The following is a 22,489-nucleotide window of genomic DNA, read 5'->3' as shown; positions in this document are numbered from 1 at the left end:
GATTTGGTATTAATATATTTGTTTTCTTGTGCTACATCTTTGCAGTAGGTTTGTTTTGAAGCCAAAGTTCATGTGTAACAAATGAGTGTGATCATCTTAATGTGATTTCATAGCACAGTTTTCATGTTTCTTCGTATGATTTCATGCAATTTTTATTTGGGTTATCTCTAATAATTAATTTTTCAATAATTATTTCCATCTCATAGTATTTCTAGACTTTGTGTAACATTATAGAATACTTTGGTAGAGATTTTGAGTCTTGATAGGAGATTCCAGTTTGGATATTGAATAGGTTCCCTAATTAGAAAGTTTAATTATCATCAACCTTGCCACGGGGTTTTTTGTTATATTAACCATTAAACTCCATCGGTCCAAATTAACTGCATTAATTTGATAACATGGTTACTAGAGTATTTTTTTTTTTTTTAATTTCCAAGTAAAAAAAATTACTGTAAAAATTAAATAAAAACAATTCACATACGTGTTATATGTTATATGTTATGAAACTAGTCTAATAGCAAAGAATGGAAAAAGAAGAAGATGACGAAGAAAAGAATAATAGGGAAAAATGAATTGATATTCCATTGATTATGTATATTCTACAATTAAAATACAATAGAGGTATATATATAGGCGAAGAATATTTGAAGAGGAAGCTTAATCTTTGTAAGGTATTAATAACCATAATAATATATATTTATAACATTCCTCATTGGTTATTAACTTAATACAATTGGAAATGCTACCTCGTTAAAAATCCTGTAGGACAAACCTCAACTAAGAGAAGACGAGTGCATTGCGTTTTTTTTCCACCTGATACTTCTGGATCAGATATGTTGCCTAAATAAATTCCTTGCTAAGAAAACCCAATAGGATAAAACTTGTATAATATTCCCCCTCATTTTTACATGAATCCTATAAGACCACCCGTAGTCGCCGTGTTTCAGCGTTTTTTCCCCCCAAACACACCCGACCACGCCACCACCTTCGCCCCCGTGGGCGTGTTTTTGCTCCAAATCAGTTCCGGCGTGCTATATTCCACGCCCAGCCCCTTTTCTTGTGTCCAATCACCTTCATTTTCCTTTTTGTAAAACCAATCATATTTTTTTGATTTTTTTTTATTTAATTTTATTACAAACATAATGCCTTACAATGCCCGCATCCCCACTACACCCATTTTAGAAAAAGCCCCATAATGCCCCATTGCTGACTGAGCTGCCACATGACGCAAAATGCCCAAGGGTGGGGTGTTAACCACTACACATGGTCTAAGTGACTTGTGTTAGTCTTTCGTGAAAGTTTCTCAAAACTTTGCCCTTAATGATTTGACGCTCGATTTCTTGATGTGCAATTACTTATGTTGACCAATGTTAAAAAAAAGGGTAATTGCACGATACCCCTGACCGCGGGAGGGATCCCCCTCCCCAAGCTAGCGACCCGGCAACGCTGCCTGGCGGTGACTACCCAGCCGTTTCGAGGGGAACAAAGAGCCTGCAAGCAGGAGTCGAACCCGAGCACTTTTGGCCTCGAACCGGTTGCATGATCTTCATCTAAGATTTATGTTGCCTCCTCTCCTAAACAAATGTCACAAGATCTACAATTGTATTGTACTAGATTCCTGCATTTGTAACACTAACCACACTTGTTTCGATAGGCTAGTAATATATAATCACATACCTTTTGTAACACACAAGTAGGGTTCCCGACATAATTAATGTTAAACATTGGTAATACCTCAACTAAGATATCATAAAACATAGACTTTCTCAGCTTAACACAATCATAACATGAGTGTAACACAACTTTTTCAATCCAACGTAACACACATATTACAAGCAGGGGCGGAGCTAGTGTATTAGGAGTAGCACGGGCTACCCCTCAACCCCGTCTCCATACCGTTCTCGTAGTGTAAAAATAATCCGGTTTTATACAAGGGAAACCCCTGATCCCAAAAAAAAAATTGGATGTCCCTGAATTTTTGGGCTAGCTCCGTTAGTGATTACAAGCATGTAATCATGTTACCTTAGTATAATCGTATCTATCGGTTAAAATACTCAACAAAATGTTACAAGCATGTAGTCATGTTACCATAATAAAATCATATCTTCTAATTAAAACATTCAACAAAATGTTGGCAGTATGTGGATAAACCTCAAGAGCATACTATCTTGTTTTACCTTTTGCGACAAGAAAATATTTTCCCTTTTTTTTTCATTACAACAAATAAATCAATGCTTACATGAAGAAACAGAGATCTAATTAAGGTATTAATTAGATGGGTTTATGTTCCTTTCATGGAGGTTAATCTTCTTTTAGGTATTTGAGCTCCGACTGGTTACTCAACCTGCAAAACAGAACACCGTTACTCGTTAAGAGGGGAATGTGGGGGTTTCCCTCTTAACCGGGCTCCGGCGTGAGAATAAGCGATTGCTTTGAGAGTAATTAAGTAGTAAAGAGTGAGAGCCGAGAGAATAGAATGAATAACCTGAGGGATGGAGTTCTCTATTTATAGCCAGAGTGGTGTAAGAGGTTGTGGGCTGATGGGCCTTGGGCCAGAAACGGACAACGAATATGCTCTTTGCCTCGCTGGCCTCGACTGCTTAGTGGCTTCTAGATGCTCGTCGGTGCTGGCGCACCTTGATTGGAGCCACGTGTCATTGTTGTCGGCCTTGTTGTCCCTTCTGTCATCAGCAGACAAGTGGAGATCGTGGGACAGTTGTCCCCGTCTCTTGATTGGTGCCGTGTAGGCGTCCTTGTGTACTTATCGTCAGAAGATCGTGGCGCACGATTGAACAGAGCCTGCTGGACGTTCATTGGCTCTTTTTCCTGCCACTCGTACCCTGTGTACCTCTGTAGGTAACAGCGCGTCTTCTTATGAAGATGACTTTGCTTGGTGGCGACTAACCCGCGCGGGGCTAGTGTGTTCACTTATACCATTGTTTTCATGCTAAGTGTTGCTATCTGTCTTCATTATGTGCTCTTCCTCGCGCGGGGCTAAGTCATAATGTGACGTAAGTTGCGCGAGGCTGTTATTATCAAGTTGTTATGCTAAGGAGTATGGTCTCACGTGCAACCTGTTATGAGGTTTGCGCGACTTTTTGGGACCATACCCCTTCAAGTCCCCCCAGTCCAGTGCTGCACCATGCGCAACGCAAGTGGTTGGAGCTCTGGACTTGATAAAAATAAGAGAAGGGGAAGTTGTCCTTTTGGTCTTGACTTGTAAGGCGCATGTAGGAAACTGTGGTTTTCGATGCGCAGGTACTAGGCAGGTGTCGAGTGATATCTTGTTTGTTCTTTTTATCGCGCGAGGTGTTAGTAGTTTACGTATATCTGGCGCGATTCTTGTGACTTCTGCATGAAGTTACTTGCACGTTTTATGGCGGGAAACTTCGAAATTTGAACCTCTGACAGGTTGGTGAGATAAGTCGCTGAGAGCGACGCTTGAGTTGACCCCTGGCACGGATGTCATCATGCCGCCTGCGGCGGTTGCACTTCATGTCAGGAGAGTGGATGCCACGCGCGCGTGGTAACCGTCGTCCCTGCTTTTCCGCTTGACGTGGCAACCTCTCGTTGGTTGCCCCTGCGGCGAGTGCGGCACGGTTACCCATCGCATTAAATGCGATGGGTATATATATCCGAAGAGAAAGGTGAGAGATTCACTTTCTCTTCGTTTCTTCTCCCTTTTTCTCTCTGAGTCTTCATATTGTTCTTCATCTTCTTCAAACTTTCTTCAAATCTTCAAACTTTCTTCAAGTTTTTTCCAGCTTTTTCTTGAAATATGAGTGAAGAACATCAAGAAGCTCCTGTTAGTGAGGAGGGGCCAGTCCCAGTCCTGAGATGGGACTTAGGTTTATTCGAACAGATCGTTCGAAGTTTTAGGTTTCCACCGGAGTGGGATGCCCGGTACCCTGCTCAGGGTCAGACCGCGGCTGATGCCCCACCCGGTTACATTACTTTGTTCGAAGACTTCTTCCTTCAAGGAAACTTCCGGCTGCCGGCGACTAACTTCTTTGGTAGCATATTGTCCTACTACAAGTTTCATATCTCACAGTTAAGCCCACCTGGGATGGTGAGGGTGAGGCACTTTGAGTTCTTGTGTCAATCTCACGGCATTGAGCCGACGGTGAATAAGTTTCGTGTCTTCTATCAACTGCAAAGAACAATGGGGTTCTTTTCTTTTGCTAGCCGTGGTACGGCTAAGAAGATTTTGTTGAATCCTCCCAAGAGTTTCCACGACTGGAAACCCAAGTTCTTCTTCATCCGGGAGGAAGTCTTGCCAATAGCTATGCCGTTTAGGGAATGGACCGAGGTTATACCAAAGGAGGACCTTCCTATACCGAAGTCTGCTCAGTGGTATCAGCAGCTTACCGCAACCCCTAACCGGGTATTTGGGGAGAATGTTCTGGTTGCTGCCAAGATGAGTGACCAGTGGTCACCTAGTAGCAGGGAACTCCCGGTCTTGAAGATCGGGGATCAAGGTTAGATACTTTCCCCCTTTTTGTTTTGCTTCCGAGTACATTCACTTAACTGGTTTCTTAATACTTTGTTTTTGTTGTGTAGAGACGCAACTCTATCAGGCTGCCTTCCCAGCCTTTGGTGGCTCCATGGGCGTTCGCCCTCTGCGCGATGATGAGGAAGGCTGGTATGACCAGATAAAAGGGAACTTCATGTTTCCTCCTGCTGACGCCTTCGCCTCGCCGCCGGATGCAACTGAAGGTGCGCAATATCCTAAACCTCGTCCGTTGCGCTCTGTGACTTCTGCTGGGAAAGAGACTTTCTATCTTTCCAGCGAGGAGTCAGTAGGGTCTTCGAATGGCGAGTTAAGTTCGTTGCCTAAAATCTTTGCAGGTGTGTTGCGCGATCTGGGGGTTGACCCAGAGGAGAAGAAGAAGAAACCTTCGAAGAAGAAAAAAAAGGCGGATGTTGAAGTGACCAGCAAGGGTCCTGGCGCCAGTCGCGCAACTACTGCTGCTGTCAAAGGTACGCTTCGCCTCCGGCAACGTGACTTAGACGATTACGTGATAATCAGTGACTCTTATGAAGGTTTATCATATGCAGCTATGGGAAAGACTGGCGCTGGTGGGTCAAAGGGCTCTGGGAGCGCGGGTTCTCGTAACCCGGATGCTGACGCAACTCCATCTCAACCTGAGGATGAAGAAGAAGAGGAAGAAGAGACTGCCCCGTTGATTGGAAGAAAGAGGGGTAGAAGCGAGGCGACAACTGGTATGGCCTCTGCGCCTGTTTCAGTTGTTATTCCCGTTGTTGGGAAGAAAAGCAAGTTGCGCTCGTTATACCAGTTTTCTCCTGGTATGCTCTTATCTCCCTTCTTTATAATTTAACCTCCTTTTGCTCAAGTGCGTTTGCCTTATTTTTGTAGAGATCAAGAAGAAGACCCCTGAAAAGGGGGTTAAGTTTGTTGAACCCAGCACGAAAAGACCTAAGGTTGCCACTGAACCTTCCGATTCTGCTGCGCGTGATGCTGCGAAAACTGCTGAAGCGCAGCGAAAGGCAGAAGAGGATCGGAGGAAAGAAGAGAGTAGGATTGCTGCGCAGAAGAACGCTGAAGAGCGAAAGCGCAAAGAAGAGGAAGAGAAAAAGAGGAAGGAGGAGGAGGAGAGAAAGCTGAGGGAGGAGGCGGATAGGCAGAGGAAGGCGGAAGAGGCGAGGAAAGAAAGAGCTGCCGATCAGTCTTCTGTTCAAGGGCAGTCTGGTGTCCCAAAACCTCCCCCTGCTGCGCCGATTGTTACCTCTAAGGGGTTAGGGCGCTATGTGTCTAGTGGTGCAAGCTCTGGAGGAGCTGGGGGCTATAACCCCAATGTGATAGGTGCGAAGGATACCGTCGGGGACATATATTATAAAACTTATACTGAAGAGGAACGTGGTGATGCTCCTCATCAAGCCCCTTGGAGCTTAAGGCAGAAGGATACATTTGTTGAATTTGGTCCTTCTCGCGATTGGTACTTGAACCAATTCACTCCTGGCGAAGTTAACCGTCAAAAGGCGAAGCCGCATGAAATGTTGTATCGCACTTACATTCTTGCCGAGGCTAACGCTCGATCTGCTAACCATCAGATAGTTCGTGAATGGCGAACAATGGTCAGAGAGCGCGCCGACTGGGAGGCTTACCGAGAACGTGTGCTAAAACGTGTTGGTGAATTTGAGAAGGCTAAGGCCACATTTGATGAGGAGAGAGCCAAGTTTGAGGCTGATAGGAAAGCTGAAGAGTGGGGTCGCGAGGGCCTGCAAAAGAAACTTCATAATGTGGAAGAGCAACTGGCCAAGGAGAAGGCCGAGTTCAAGCGTATATGCGCTCAAGACAACGAGCGTACTTATGCTCTTCGCCAGAAGATCGTTGGTCTTGAGGCTACAGTTGCGGACTTGACCTCAAAGGTGGAGGAAGCGCAGGGTGAAAAAACTGCCAAGCAGCAGATGGAGGTTAGTTCTACTGATTCCCGCTCTTCCTTTTTGTTTACGAGATTTCTCTAAGTCAATTCTCAAGGTGTTTGTCAATTTTTAGGTTGAGCTGACTGAAGCCAAGGTGCAATTGTCTAACAAGGACAAGGATCTCCATGCCAAGGACGTTGAGATAGCGGAACTCAAGCGTCGCTTGAATGAGCAAATCGACAGATGCGAGTCTTTGGAGATTGACCTTGAGGCTGAGAAGGTCAAGGCCACCGATGCCGAGGAGGCGCGTGCTGTCAGCACTGCGGCGCTTAACGTGGCTCAGACAAATTATTCTGAGGCCCAAGGCATTGTGGACACGCTTGTTTCTGAAGCAGAATGGATGCGCACTCGGGGAATAGTGCTGGTAAGTCCCTTTTGCCTTACCTTTTTCTTTTAACATGTTGAAGAGTTTATTCTTAATGCTCCTCTTTTGATGAAGGTTGCCAACTCCATCCTGAACGCCGGCGAGCTAGATCGCGCTGTTGCTGCTCTTACGGATGCGGCGCGTGCAGTTGGTCATCGAGGAGGTTACCTGGAGTGTGCTGATCACGTTGAGCGAATGCTGGGACAAGAATTCGATACAAGTCATTGCTCAGTGACGGAACAAGCTGATGCTGCGCTGGCCAGTGCTGAGAACTCATATGACAACCTCTCCTTGCCCATCATGGACTTGGTTGTTAGTGCCTTAAAAAAGGATGATTGGTGTCAGCGCCTCAAGGCGATCCTTGATCCACCGATTACTGTTGAATCATCTGATGAGGAAGCAGCTGGTGATGATGGCGGAGGTGATGACGATGGCGACGATGGTGAAGGGAACGAAGATGATGATGGTGAGAAGAAAGAAGACAAATAGAGTAGGTTGTTAGTTTGTTGATAGGCGTTTGTGCCTTTGTTTCTGACTTGATTGTAAGTGATGCGCTTTTGCGCAGTTTTAATGACAATGAAATGTCTTCGTTTTTTCTGTTGCAATTATTGCATTGCTGTAAAAACTTAGGTTAAATTAGCTCGAATAAATGGAAGCGTTATCTAAGTATAAGGTGGCCACCCGGTCTCGCGCTTTGTTTGCGGAGGACCTTGGAGGTGGTTTTGAACCATCTCAAAATGCTGGAGTGTTTTCGCGCTAATCAGAAGTTTAACATGCATTTGTAACGAAAAAACAATGTAATAGAACATGTCGTATGTTTTCATTCAAATCAGAAGTTGGCCCTTAGGCCTTCATACATATTTGCCAATGGCTCGTAGCCGGCGTGGCGAAACTGAAAAATGGCGCAAGGCCGAAAAGGTTACATATAGCATTTGCGCAATTGTTGCGCATTCCAAGTTCTTGGTAAGATGTGGCCATCTAAGGTGCGCAATTTGTAGGCCCCTTTGCCTAGGACCTCATGAATCAGATATGGGCCTTCCCATTTAGGTGCCAATTTCCCTGGGCGTTCCGCATTTGACGCTTCGTTGTCGCGAAAGACGTACTCCCCTGGATTGAAGGTACAAATGCGAACCCTTGTGTTGTAGTACCTTTCCAGTTGGGTTTTGTATTTGGCCTCTCTGATTCTTGCGATTTCGCGCCGTTCTTCTAACAAGTCTAAGTCTAGACGCCTTTCTGCTTCATTGTCAACCGTGTTGACCGTGGTCATTCGCGGCGAGGGCAAGCCAATCTCTGCCGGGATTACCGCCTCTGAGCCATAGACTAGGCTGAAAGGGGTCTCGCCGGTACTTGTCTTTGGCATGGTCCGATGAGCCCATAAAATGCTTGGGAGCTCATCGACCCATCCGCGCCGCCTTGTTCCTAATCTGGCCTTTATCCCTTCGACGATGCATTTGTTCACACTTTCCACTTGTCCGTTGCCTTGTGGGTGCGCAACGGAGGTGAAAGTGTGTTCAATGTTCATCTCCTTCATCCAGTTCTTAAGATCGTCTGACGCGAAGTTGGTGCCGTTGTCTGTCACGATCTTGAGCGGGAGGCCGAATCTGCATATGATGTGCTCCCATATGAACTTGCGCACAATCATGGCTGTGGTGGATGCAAGGGCTTTGGCTTCTACCCACTTCGTGAAGTAGTCGACAGCTACTATGATGAACTTTACGGCGCCGGGGGCATCCGGGAAGGGTCCTACCATGTCAATTCCCCATTGCTGAAAGGGCCATGCGGTGGACACGGGGATAAGATCATTTTTAGGCCGCAACGTTTTTGGAGCGTGCCTCTGGCAAGAGTCACACTTGCGGATCTCCTTCATTGCGTCAACATGCATACCCGGCCAGTAGTAACCGGCGCTCATGATCTTCGCGACGACCATCCTTGGTCCGGAGTGGATGCCGCAAATCCCTTCGTGGATTTCCCTTATCAAATAATTCGCGTCCTGGGGGTCCACACAGCGCAGTAGTGGTCCCAAGAAGGATTTTCGGTACAAGATACCGTTGTTCATTTCGTACTGTAGGGCTTTGTTTTGGAGCTTTCTTGCTTCCGCTTTGTTCTCAGGAAGCACCCCCTCTCGCAAGTATTGGATGATAGGGGTCATCCATGATGTCTGCCCTGTTTCGATTACGTTAACTTGGCGCAGTAAAACCGATGGGTTCTTGAGTACCTCTATCCTTACATCCTTGGCTAGATGTTGAAAGGAGGTCGAGGCGAGCTTGCTCAGGGCATCTGCGGGCTTGTTTTCTGAGCGATTGATATGTATGACTTCGTGGGTTTTGAATTGTTGGAGCAATTCTTTCGCTTGTTCCAGATATAAAGCCATGACTTCACCCTTCGCGTCGTATATGCCATTTACTTGACTGGCTATCAGGAGTGAATCCACATGTGCGCGCAAGTTTTTTGCTCCCATCTTGATGGCGAGGCGTAAGCCTGCCAGAAAAGCCTCATACTCAGCTTCATTGTTGGTGTTTTTGAAGTCGAGCTTAATGGCGTAAGTAAACTCGTGCTTTTCTGGGCTCACTAGACGTAAACCTGCTCCCGCGCCATCTTCATTTGATGCCCCGTCAGTGTAAAGCATCCAGATCTCCTCTGTTGTGTTTTCCTTGGGAGTCTCTATCATCTCGCACTCCTTGATTTTATCGGCCGGCACTTCTGTGATGAAGTCGGCGAGGACCTGCCCCTTAATGGCTGGGCGCGGCCTATACAAGATGTTATGGCCGCCCAGTTCAATGGCCCACTTTGCCAACCTGCCTGATGTCTCAGGCTTCTGAAGTATAGTGCCAATGTGGAAGTTGGTAAGCACAGTTATCACATGGCCTGTGAAGTATCGGCGCAATCTTCGGGAGGCGTGTAGTAGCGCAAGAACCAGCTTTTCCATTGTGGAATATCTTGTTTCTGGGTCTGTGAGTACCCTGCTGACGTAATAGATCGGGGTTTGCACGCCGTTCCTGTCTACCAACAATACTGACCCTACTGCCTTATCCGAGGAGGACAAGTACAGCACAAGGGGCTCTTTTTCAAACGGTGCCGTCAGCGTAGGGAGTTCGATCAGACACGCTTTCATTTGTTGAAAAGCTGTTTCGGCTTCCGGGGTCCATTTGAACTCTTGCTTCTTTACGCAATTGCGCAACGTGCTAATGAAGGGATACGACTTTGCGGCGTGATTGGAGAGAAAACGATTTAGCGCGGCCAGCCGGCCGGCTAGTCGTTGCATTTCCTTGATGTTTCTTGGTGACGGCATTCGTTCTATAGCTTGTACCTTCTCTGGATTCACCTTGAAACCGCCGTTTGTGACAATGAAGCCCAGAAACTTCCCTTCTTCCATGCCAAAGGAACACTTGGCTGGGTTTAGCTTCATATTTACGCTGCGCAATGAGTTGAACGTTTTTTCGATGTCTTTTATCATTTGGTCCTCCTCGGGACTTTTCACCACTAGATCATCGATATAAACCTCAATGTGTTTTCCGATGTCACCTGCGAAGGTTTTGTCCATCAAGCGTTGATAAGTCGCGCCTGCATTCTTTAAACCAAAAGGCATTTTGGTGTAGCAGAATATTCCAAGATCAGTCCTGAAGGCTGTCTTGTCTTCATCTTCTAGCTTCATCTGCACTTGATGGTATCCTTTATAGCAATCCAAGAAACACTTCCATCGGTAAGGCGCGAGGGAGTCAATCTTTTTATCGATTTCTGGCAAGGAATAGCAATCCTTTGGGCATGCTTTGTTGAGATCGGTGTAATCTACACACATGCGCCATCCGCCATTTGACTTTTCCACCATTACTGGGTTCGCGACCCAGCTTTGGTATCTTACCTCTCTCAGGATTCCCGCCTTGAGCAACTCGCATACTTGCTCATTCATCGCTTTTGTCTTATCCGCGCCTAGGCTGCGCCTTCGCTGGACTTTTGGTTCTACAGAAGGGTACGTGTTTAGGCAATGCTCAGTTATGTTGCGCGGGACGCCGGTCATGTCTGACGGGGTCCAGGCAAATATATCCATGTTGCGGAACAGCAGTTGCTTTAAACGTTTTCTGATGTCTGACGAAATGGCGTGGCCAATTGTCACTGTCTGTTCTGGGTACTTGCGGTTTAAGACCCATTTTTCTGGCTCGGTCGTAGAGACCTTCGCCGCTTTTGTTGGGCGCAGCTCTTCAGTTGACATCACTTCTTTCTTGGCGTATATGATTGCTACGCCTGTCTTGGTAGGGAAACCTATTGCAGAATGAGGTGTTGAAGTCACCATGTTTAGTTCGCCTTGTGTTTCCCTTCCGATGAGTACGTCGTGTCTTGACTTCACTGGCATTACCATGAAGTTTACGGTTGTTGTTCTTGAGTGTTTCCCGTCAGAGAGCGTGACGGGGAAACTGATTTGGCCGAGAGGGAAGACCATTTCGTTGCAAAAGCCGGACAAAGGATAATCGACTGGCTCGAGTCTCGCTTTGTCTTCTTCATCGAATTGATTGAAACATTGTTCGTAGATGATGTCGGCTGTGCTTCCTGGGTCGATGAAGATGTACTCTGTTTCATAGTGACCAATTATACCAGTAATGACGACGGGTCGTGTAGCGCGAGGACCGCCGCGCACTACTGGGAATATGACTTGCTGTTCTTGCCAAGAAGGCTCGTAGGGCCGTTTGCCTTTTTCTCTCGCGGTGTATCTTGGTCCGTTGACCATGTGAGTCTCTAGCCGTCTCACCTTTTTGTGGCTGCCTTCATCATGACGCTGGAGTTGACGGGTGTCCTTGCGCGCATTCTTCACTAAATGGCTTAGCTTGCCGCTTTTGAGCGCTCTTTCGATTTCCTGGCGCAAACTGTAGCAGTCATCGGTCAAATGCCCCGAATCTTTGTGAAAATCGCAGTATAAGTTAGGGTCTTGCCCTTTCTTGTTTGTCATCGGCCTTGGCGCCTTGAAATCGACATTCTCCGTCATCAACACCTCTTTTGGAGTTTTTGTGAGCGGAGTCCAGTGTTTGTCGCGGTTGTCGTCTCTGACTGCTTTCTTGTAACCGATTCGGTCAATCGTATCTCGCGCATCTTCTCTGTAACGTGGCCTGTCGTCGCGGCCTCTGGGTCTCTCAGACTTCCAGTCATGACTCTTGTACTTGTTGCGCTTGTTGTTGTTGTTGTCGCGCGGCCTCTCGTTTGCTCTTGAAAATCGATCTTCGGAGTAATAACCCTTTCCACCAGCAAGGGACTCCTCGGTTTGCGCGACGATCTTTGCTGCTTCCATCAGTTTATCCCACTCTTTTGGCATCCCATCTTTGCCTGTGATGGTTCTAATGAGGCTATCACAGCGTATAGCCTTCTTGAAGTGGCAGCGCATGAGTTGCTCACTGACGCCGCCAATCTCTAAACATTCTTTGTTGAAACGCGTGATGAAGTCCTCCAGACCTTCACCGTCCCTTCGCCATATGTCTTCTACTTCTGCCGTATCACGCTGATAGCGACGTTGTTGGCTAAAATAGCTTAAGAATTGTGTCTTGAAGTCTGTCCATGACTTAATTTTTCCGGGCGGAAGGCTGTCAAACCAGGCGCGAGCCGCTCCGGTCAGCGTTTGAATGAACAGGTGGCACCACATGGGCATGTTCCAACCTCCCATGCAGCCCACACTCGTGAATGTTCTGACGTGGTCGTCTGGGTCAGTCAACCCATTGAATTTCCCAACGGTTGGGGGTAGCTTCTCTCGTGAGAGTGGTGCGAGTGCGATTTTCGGGATAAACTTGGAGTGTTCCGCAGCTTCCGCTGGCCTGTAAGCCAGGCGGAAATCTCTTTCAGCCTCTTCTGTATAGCCAATGTGTTGTCTTGGCTTATAGTACTCGTGGTTTTTTGGTAAACGATTGAAGACTGACGACTCTTCATCACCTTCCCATGTAGGATCATATGGGTCGGTTTCTTCCCATTCATTGTTCATGTTGCGCGGCGTGAGCCGGCTGTGAACAGGGCCTCGTTGAAGGTTCGACGGATATTCATAGTGACTATCCGTTTCCCCTCTTGTATCGCGCGTGTCTTGTAAGCTTACACGTCTTGTAGGGGGAGGCCTGTTGGTTCTGCCTTGAAGATTGGCTGGTGGTGGCATTTGGCGCACCCCCTGACTAGGAGGAGTGACCAAGGACGGTTCTGCCGTCAACACTGCTTGCTGCGCGATGAGCGATTGGTATGCTGCATTGATAGTGGCGATGTTCTTGGCATACCACGAGGCTGGGGTTTCGCCCTCTGGTAAGCCAAGTAATGCAGATACATTTTGAGGTGGTACCGGGTTGGACGGTCCTTCGCCGTTGTTACCTGGGGTAGCCATTTGTGTGATACGGGTAACGCTCCCACGCTGACCCCCCGTGTTGGTGATCTCAACTTCACCTATCTCTTCGATTTGGGCTTGGAGGTTTTGGACTCCTTCACCCAAGGCCGTGTTGGAGTTGGCTCCGAAGCCGAACTCTGGAAAGATTCCTTGACCAGTCATAGTCGAAGGATGAAAAGATGTCAAAGGCTCAAATAAAGAAGATGAGGGTGGTTATAGAGAAAATCGGTGGGCGCCAATGAAGAAACAGAGATCTAATTAAGGTATTAATTAGATGGGTTTATGTTCCTTTCATGGAGGTTAATCTTCTTTTAGGTATTTGAGCTCCGACTGGTTACTCAACCTGCAAAACAGAACACCGTTACTCGTTAAGAGGGGAATGTGGGGGTTTCCCTCTTAACCGGGCTCCGGCGTGAGAATAAGCGATTGCTTTGAGAGTAATTAAGTAGTAAAGAGTGAGAGCCGAGAGAATAGAATGAATAACCTGAGGGATGGAGTTCTCTATTTATAGCCAGAGTGGTGTAAGAGGTTGTGGGCTGATGGGCCTTGGGCCAGAAACGGACAACGAATATGCTCTTTGCCTCGCTGGCCTCGACTGCTTAGTGGCTTCTAGATGCTCGTCGGTGCTGGCGCACCTTGATTGGAGCCACGTGTCATTGTTGTCGGCCTTGTTGTCCCTTCTGTCATCAGCAGACAAGTGGAGATCGTGGGACAGTTGTCCCCGTCTCTTGATTGGTGCCGTGTAGGCGTCCTTGTGTACTTATCGTCAGAAGATCGTGGCGCACGATTGAACAGAGCCTGCTGGACGTTCATTGGCTCTTTTTCCTGCCACTCGTACCCTGTGTACCTCTGTAGGTAACAGCGCGTCTTCTTATGAAGATGACTTTGCTTGGTGGCGACTAACCCGCGCGGGGCTAGTGTGTTCACTTATACCATTGTTTTCATGCTAAGTGTTGCTATCTGTCTTCATTATGTGCTCTTCCTCGCGCGGGGCTAAGTCATAATGTGACGTAAGTTGCGCGAGGCTGTTATTATCAAGTTGTTATGCTAAGGAGTATGGTCTCACGTGCAACCTGTTATGAGGTTTGCGCGACTTTTTGGGACCATACCCCTTCATTACACCTTAACATTACCATGTATGTGACATGAAATTCAACTAGAACAGGACCATTCTTCATAAACAGCTTATTCAGTGAAAGGATACTACAGATTTACATAGGCCAGGTTAATGACCTTTAGAAAGATTTATGTTGTGAATACTTTTGATTCTAGCGAATAGAATTAATTCTTTAGGCTTTCAGGTTGCATTTTGGTCATTGTGGCTAGCATTTCCTCAGAACAAGTTAATTTTAGCGCTTCAAATCTTGGTCAGCTTTCTTGGTAACGGGTCAGATTGCATATGGTAGGGTAAGATTACAGGTTGCGGGTCAAGTTGTTTCATATCTTACATTTTGTAATGGGTCAAAAAACAGGACATAGTTGATTGCAAGTGGCATTTTGTTGATTGCATCTCTCGCTATACAAGGTTTCATGTCAGTTTCATTTGTAACAGGTGAGATTGCACTTTCCTCATAATATCTAAACAATGTTTTATGGTGACTAAAATCTTTTGGTTTAGACATGGGGGGTATGTTCCAATTTTTTCAGTTATGCATCCAGCTTGTTTGTTATTCATTGAATCGTTATTCCTTGAACCCACCTATTTTAAACGAACCAAACGAGTAAACTTACCTTGGCTCAAGCTCGGCTCATTTACAAAAACCCTAATTGCATCAAATTCGCAAAACACCAACTTTTGAATTCACTCCATACAAAAGCAAAAAAAGGTAACTATGTTTAGCTTCAAGTGAAATTGAACTTGAATTTTGCTACAATAATATTGCCTCCTCGATGTAACATCTCATCGTTCAAATCAGCACAAATAAATACGTAACATGAACGTATCATGATTGGTTCTTATTCAAGTATTCCCGCCTCAAAGGCCAAGTTATTCACAAAGAAATCAGAATCTCCAAAGAAGCAAAAATCCTGTATAAAGCAACAAAATGACGAAAACCTCTATCATCCAAGTTTACCAATGACAGCATCAACGACTTCCTGAGTGGTGCTGTTCCCACCAAGATCTTTAGTTCGGTATTTTCCCTCCAAAATTACACTCTTCACAGAGTTCTCAAGTCGGTCTGCAAACGAAGGGAACTGAAGATGTCTAAGCATCATGGCTGATGACATCAGCAATGCAACGGGATTTGCAGTCTTTCTCTCTACAAATTTCTGTTTTCCGACATTTCCCGCCGATGCACCTTGCTCGAATACCGCATGATCAGCCCCCACATTACCTGCAAATTATCCGGAATTCAACCCTTTTATATTTTAAATTTATTTAATACAAAAACATATTCGCATGAAAAGTTTAAATGGTAACGATACGAACCTCCAGGCATGACACCGGTACCCCCGGCAATACCCGCAGCAGTATTTGAGACCAAATTTCCATAAAGATTAGGAGTCACCTACAAATAATCAATCTCAGTTTTTTAAATTTATATATATCAATTGAATATTTTATAAATAATTAATGAGTTAATTCAATTGCAAAAACAATATTATGAAAGATTGACAGCAATAATCCAAATGTTTGAACAAAATTGCTAGGAGTAAGGCTGCAAATGAACCGAATGTTCAGCGAACAGTTCGTGAACCATTCAGCGGGAAGTTCGTTTGTGTTCGTTCGCTTAATAAATGAATGAACACAAACAAAAAATTCCATTCGTTTAATTAAATGAACGAACATGAACAGAGGCCACGTTCGTTCATTTATGTTCGTGAACGTTCAGTAAATGTTCACGTTCGTTTGTGTTCATTATGTTTGTAGCTTTTATATTTTATTTAAGTAATTCAAAATTCCCATTAATAAAATATTTTACATGTATATATATTAGTGTGTTGTATATTACATACCTTTTAATATATGTTCGTTTGTGTTCATTTATCTTCATGAACGTTCGTTTGTGTCAGTTACCTAAAGTTAACGAACGAACACAAACGAACACGATCATTTCCTTAATGAACGAACACGAAAAAAATCCCGTTCTGCAAGTGTTCATGAACAGTTCGTGAACACGTTTATTTACTTAACGAACGTTCGTTCGGTTCGTTTGCAGCCCTAGCTAAGAGGTTGAGTGCGTTAAAAAATACTTTGGACAGCTTTCAGCCTGTTTGACCCGTATAAAACTTTCGATTTGACCCGTTTATAATAAAACACACTGCCCAAACCGATTTAATGATACATAGACATAGAACACAAGTTAGAAAAAAACAATATTATGACAGTAGTAGTCCAAATATTTGAACAAAACCATTAGAAGCCCGTTTGACAGTTTAAACTTCTAATTTGACCCGTTTGCGAAACAGAATCTAGCGAGTGATTGGTGAAGAATTACTGACCATGACATCAAATTGTTCAGGCTTAGAAACAAGCTGCATGCAGCAATTGTCCACGATAATTTCATTGTATTTAATGCTAGGATACTTGCTTGCAATTTCTCTGCATGATTCTAGAAACAAACCATCTGCCAGTTTCATAATATTTGCTTTGTGTACAGCTGTCACTGTTTTTCGGTTGTTGAGGTAAGCATACTCGAAGGCGTATTTTGCAATACGTTCTGAGCAGAACTTTGTGATCACCTGCTCATTGTTATCAGAAACTTGAGAACACTATATAATGAATAACATAATTATCGATATACATAAACATCAGGTTAACCATCTCGAATTAAGAAATTAAACTTATCCTCAAGACCTGATACCCTACAAAACAGCATCCTTTTCTTTGCTTTAATAGGCTTTAAAGAAAGTAAAGAAAAGACGTTGCAGAAAACTACAAAAGACTTCACAATAAACAACACCAATGTAATAGGAAATTTGTGAGCTGGTGCTTTACCAAAAAAAAAACTATATTGCAGTTACTACTTTAAAGTCCCATTGTTCTGTAAATGGAGTCTTCTACAAGTAAGCATCACTAAAAGGAAAACCATTTTTTATTTCCAAATCGGAAAACTAGCTAAACCACCGAACGATTTCAGTACAGGTGGCATAATTACTTCATTAGTTCATTTCACACGTTCTATAATAGGCCTTCCTTATCTTCCAAATATTACAATCTCCATTATGTCAAACACTGAAACCTATATAAGTACGCTTTCGGCCAATGATAACTTGGAATCCCACACTGATTTTCATGTTAATGAACTATGTCATAGAATTTCGATACCTACAAGCTTGGATTAAAAAAGCGAGCTTAAAGTGTGAGGCGATGAAGCGCTAGGGATGTCGCTTTTTTGCTCTGAGGCGACAAATCACATGAAGCGTTTTGAAGCGCTCTTTAAGCCTGAAGCGCCATTGGTTTAAAGCGACGCTTCAGCCCAATCAGGTCAGATTTGGGTTTTTATTTAGGCCCAATAGTCTCTAATAGGGTTTAATTGAGGCCCAATCAGGTCAGTGATGTTGATGGAGAAGAATACATACTTGATTATGATGATTATTGATTAAAGACTATTTTTATGTTTATGTTTTAAGTGTGTTTCGACTTTAATTTATGTTTTAACTATGTTTTTTATGTGTTAAGTGTGTTTTTTAATCATGTTTTTGTGTTTACTATTGATTAACAAGTAGAATATGTCATATTGATGTGTACAATTTTTTTTTTATTTTGAGCGCTTCGTCTACGTGAAGCTCTCGCTTCGCGCTTGAAGCTTCGCTTAAAGCTTTTGGAACCAAAACGCTTCGGAGCGCCTCGCGCTTTTATAAACCAAGCCTACAAGCAACAAAAGCACAAACTTCGGCATCGTACTAATATTGCTTGTTAGAGTAAATTATGATCTTCTTGTTAGAGTGCAAGAGAAATACACAAACCAAAGCATCCTCTCTTTGTTTTTAGTTACGTTATAAAACTGTATGAATGAATACAATTACCAATTATCAAAACTCCAAACTCTCAAATCTAGGTTTGCTAATCACCAGCCAGCTAATGCCCAGGAAAATAAAAATGCAAACTACCAATGATGTAAACGAGAAGCTTCGTCTCTATTTTCTCAAACAACCAAATGCGAGTACACCAATCTATAGGTATTAGATCTTAAACCAAAAACTCCACAGTCCACACATATTCTTGAAAGCACCATTAAGAAAACCCAAACACGTACACAAATTGCATTTTTATTCTAAACCACTTCCTTTAAAGATCTATCATATCCATCACATTTCCCTTCATAACCATAGAAAATTTCCCCTAATAAACCCTATAACTAAAACATGCTCAATCACACTACTCATAACAAAAACACAATTCCCATTTCACCTTAATATATATGACCTTTCACCATTGTATTCCCCCCATACAAATCATATATAACAATCATATACAACAATCATCAAACAATAAACAAAACTAAGAAATAAGAACTACCTTCAAACTCTCGACAACACCAGGAACAACCTCATGCTCCAACCCAGCATACTCCCCTTCAGTATTCTCCCTAATCACAACAATATCCACATTCTCATGGCGTGTCACCAACCCAGGCAAATTAAAACAATTCACAAGCGACGCGTATAGATCAAGCTCCTTCCTCAACTGCACATTCAACGAACTCACACCTCCACCCATAGGCGTATTCAATCCACCTTTCAAACACACCTTATTCCTCCTGATCGAATCCAAAACCTCCGTCGGAATCGTCTTCATGTCGCCGTGAACATCGAACTTTTCGAAGTAGATCGGCGCGTGCATCGCCTCCATGACTTGTTCCACGGCTCCGGTGACGAGAGGACCGATGCCGTCGCCTGGAATTAGGGTTACGGTGCGTGGAGCGCCGTCGCCGGGACGGGGCATGTAGGTGACGGATCTGGAGGTGGTGGAGAGGGGTGGAGGGTGGCGGTTGAGGAGTTGTTTGAGGATCGATTGAGTGCGTCTCGCCATTGATGCAGATGTTGATTTGATCCGATTAGGGTTCGTGAAGAAGATTAGGGTTTCGATTGGGGAATTTTGGTGATTGATATGCAAGTGGAGGTAGCAAGGGAATAATTGGAGGGGGAGAGAGGATTGACTTTTCAATAATTGAAAGTTATAACAAGATTTTTATTTAAAAAAATTACATGATTAAAAGTTATAATTATGATTTATGACCAAAGAGTGGTACTCTAGCGGTACTGATATTGGTTAGTTTTCGGTTGCAGTCTTATTCGTGATAAGATGTTATGTGCAAGCTAGGGTTTACTCGTGACAAAATGTCATGTTTGTGTAAGGGTTTTACCACAGTGAGACTTCGACAGTGGGTTTCCTTTGGAGTTGATGATGGACCTTTGTTGTTTGTGATTGCGAACGTAGATGGCCTTTTGCATATGAATAGACCAATGGTCTGCCTTTTGCATATGAATAGACCAATGGTCGAGCTTTATTGAACGTTAAAAAAAGTTATAATTATCGTTTTTATGTTATTATATTGAGTTCGTTTAATAATTTTCAGTGAAACTATTATTAAGTTTATTTTTTTGTATGAAGAAATATTATTAAAAAGCTAGAAAGGTGTTGTACATTATAACAGATTAGAATAGAATTGTAACTCAAAGGTATATCTTGAATTTCTTTCTAAAAAATGCATTTCTTTCTATTATTAACTAGTATTAAGCACTCATGTGTTGCGGTGGGGCTATCAAAACTAAACTTGTGGCGTGTTAATGCGAATAATTTAAACCGAAAAGTAAAACATAAAAAAAAATAATTAAGTTGATCTAAGACCCGCGTGTTGCGACGAACCTGTCAAACAGGAAAAGATAGATAACGTAAAAACGTTGAACCACACACGTTGCGCCGGGTTAGCTTGCAAAATTTAAATGAACGTAAAACGAAAATTTTGCGTAACATGAAAAGTGTAGGGGACCAAAGTTGAAAGTACAAAAGTTGTGAGGTTAAATTGACAAAGATGAAAGTTTTGTTGTTATAGATAAAAAACAAATAGTTTTGGGTTAAAAGTGAGTGTTTTTAAAACTCCCAAAGCATGAGGTACACACTACACACCTCTATGCACACAAATGTAAAACGAAAATTTTGCAAAATATGAAAAGTATAGGGGAACAAAATTGAAAGTAAAAAGTTTTATATCATTTTTTAAAACCTTCCTAAGCATACAGTACAACACCTTTATGCATGAAAATGTTGCTAAATTTATAGTAGGTAAATACCTTAATTAAAAGTGTTTATCTTATGTCTTATCAGACTCCATAATCTTCAACGGGTCTTATGATATGGCATTAAAAATCTTTTAATTCTTAGCTTTCTAAAGAATCCATAACGAGATCATAAAATTGATTTGAAAGACTTTTTGTCCGCCACACCAAAGGATACGATACCGGAAAGATCGAGTAAGCGAAAAAACTTGCATCACAGCCCACACGGAGATTGCACCATTTAGTTACCAAGTTACAATTTCCAAACTTCCATCCCCACCAATATATGATACCGATTCAATCGCCTAAAAAATAAAATAATATTGTATGACGATACCTTTGTTTTTGCAATCCTTTTACTTTTTAAATCCAACACGCAATATTTAATATTTGGATTATATAAGCTATAGAACCTAAGTTTGTATTCATTTACGATATGTTTAGGATTTAATGGCTTTAAACCTAGAATTGAACCAAAATTTGACGAGTTGGTTATTCGTTCCAAAATTATTTAATTTTCTAATTTCTAATTACGGTTTGATAAAATTTCAAGAGTCGCAAAGTTATTTCGATTGTTAACTTTCTTTATCAAACAAACAAGTTTTAGGTTCATTTCCATTTTTTAATGGCGGAAAATTCTATGATTATAGAACGAAGGCTAGCATCGGCTGTGAAACCCCAAAAAGTACAAATACAAACATAACAAAACGAAATACAAAACAACAATTCTATGATTTAGGTTCATTTCCTACCAAACGCTAATATACATTTATGATTTATATTTGCTTATCACTAGAAAAACCTATAAACTATCTCAAAAAAGTCTGGTCAAGTACCTTTTGGTGTTTGATTTAAGCCACTCACAAAGTCACAGTTTGTTTATTAGGTCAAACATATATAAATTTCAAAGGCCAGAGGCCTTGACCAATAAACAACTAACGGACATAGTATGTTTCATAGATAGCAACATACATGATTTCAGTGTTATCAAATTGTTTTAATTCACTTAGATTTACTTAATAATAAAGGGAAACAAGAGTAAATCTTGATAAGTTGTGAAGCCTACGTTTATTTAAAACTATTCACAACACCATAGAACCCATGTGTTCAGGGGATAGCGCCCTAGGCGGGGTCCAACAACAACAAATATGTTGTCGCTAGTTCCCGTTGATGGTAAACGAATAATTGCCAATCATTTTAACCATCAGCTGACATACTCTTTCACAAAGAGTTGCGTCATTTTTAACAAAATGTTGTGAAGGAATGTCTTTTGTATGTTTTACACACGTTTAGGTACAAGTATTTAAAACAAAAAATATATCAGTTTTTGTTTTTTTAAACTATCCGATTAAAATTTTGAGGGTGCCATCAAAACACTTTGATTAGAAAGTTAACACACAATTAATATTAATATATATTATTAATATATATTATTAATTATTATTAATTATTAATTTCAAACATTTGGATGAATAGTGTAGTTTTGTGGTTTATGTTTTTGCCACTAGACTTTTTCATTCTTTCCTTTTAATATATTCGCTATTAGAGATTATCTTGTCATTTAGTAGTTCTTTGTTTTTTATGGTTTTTTTGGTTAACTTTCAACGTTTTAAATTTTTTTTGTAAAATATTATTTTTACCCCTTCGAGTTTTACGTGCTTATTTTAATATACATGTTGGTATAAATACAAGTTGGTTTATGTTTCGACATAAACTTTTTTCTTTTGTGTTTTTGTCTTACGTTTTTCACGGATTTGGTCGTTATTTATTGTTGTTTAACACGGTTTTTGATGGTCACATGGGTTTTTTTCCTTCCCCTCAATTTTCCTCCAATTTTCTAAAAACTTGATACTGTATATCCACTTTGACCCCCCTCGACTTTCTAATATGTTTCGGTACAAATTCAACTTCATCTACATTTTACGTTACATAAGTCACTTGGTGTTAAAAATTCGATTTTTTACGCTTTTTCATTATTTTAGTCGTCATTCAGTTGCTACTAAGCACGGTTTATGCTCCTGCCCCGCATCGCGGGGGCTTAAGACTAGTTCAAATAGAATACTCGGGTATTCTAATTTGTAAAACTTACAAGCGATTACCAAAACAAATTCCTAAAC

At 42.5% G+C, this 22,489-nt stretch overlaps 2 protein-coding genes across 2 annotated transcripts; one reads left to right on the top strand and one right to left on the bottom strand.

Annotated features, from left to right (window-relative positions):
- The first annotated feature begins 2,245 nt into the window (after nt 1-2,245).
- LOC110904840 lies at nt 2,246-7,601 on the top strand. The gene is made up of 6 exons (XM_022150712.2): nt 2,246-4,478; nt 4,561-4,980; nt 5,059-5,307; nt 5,378-6,435; nt 6,518-6,808; nt 6,884-7,601. The coding sequence occupies exons 1-6, from the start codon at nt 3,779-3,781 to the stop codon at nt 7,295-7,297; spliced, it is 3,132 nt and encodes a 1,043-aa protein (XP_022006404.1). The 5' UTR covers nt 2,246-3,778; the 3' UTR covers nt 7,298-7,601.
- A 7,360-nt stretch (nt 7,602-14,961) lies between these two features.
- On the bottom strand, nt 14,962-19,262 carry LOC110904842 (isocitrate dehydrogenase [NAD] regulatory subunit 1, mitochondrial). The gene is made up of 4 exons (XM_022150714.2): nt 18,613-19,262; nt 16,593-16,832; nt 15,580-15,658; nt 14,962-15,484 (listed from the first exon to the last, which is right to left on the bottom strand). Exons 1-4 carry the CDS (start codon nt 19,123-19,125, stop codon nt 15,210-15,212), a joined length of 1,107 nt encoding a protein of 368 aa, XP_022006406.1. The 5' UTR covers nt 19,126-19,262; the 3' UTR covers nt 14,962-15,209.
- Nucleotides 19,263-22,489: the final 3,227 nt, after the last annotated feature.

Source organism: Helianthus annuus, chromosome 12 (genome assembly GCF_002127325.2).
Source record: "Helianthus annuus cultivar XRQ/B chromosome 12, HanXRQr2.0-SUNRISE, whole genome shotgun sequence".
NCBI classification, from domain to species: Eukaryota; Viridiplantae; Streptophyta; class Magnoliopsida; order Asterales; family Asteraceae; genus Helianthus; species Helianthus annuus.
Note: the sequence above shows the minus strand (reverse complement) of the source record. Positions and strands in the feature narration are given on the sequence as shown.

Coding starts and splice junctions, on each gene's coding strand:
- LOC110904840 (XM_022150712.2), top strand. CDS start 3,779: ATGAGTGAAGAACATCAAGAAGCTCCTGTTAGTGAGGAGGGGCCAGTC. Junction 6,436..6,517: donor CTGCCAAGCAGCAGATGGAG/GTTAGTTCTACT, acceptor GTCAATTTTTAG/GTTGAGCTGACTGAAGCCAA. Junction 6,809..6,883: donor GCACTCGGGGAATAGTGCTG/GTAAGTCCCTTT, acceptor CTTTTGATGAAG/GTTGCCAACTCCATCCTGAA.
- LOC110904842 (XM_022150714.2), bottom strand. CDS start 19,125: ATGGCGAGACGCACTCAATCGATCCTCAAACAACTCCTCAACCGCCAC. Junction 15,659..16,592: donor CTGAACAATTTGATGTCATG/GTCAGTAATTCT, acceptor GATTATTTGTAG/GTGACTCCTAATCTTTATGG. Junction 15,485..15,579: donor TACCGGTGTCATGCCTGGAG/GTTCGTATCGTT, acceptor GATAATTTGCAG/GTAATGTGGGGGCTGATCAT.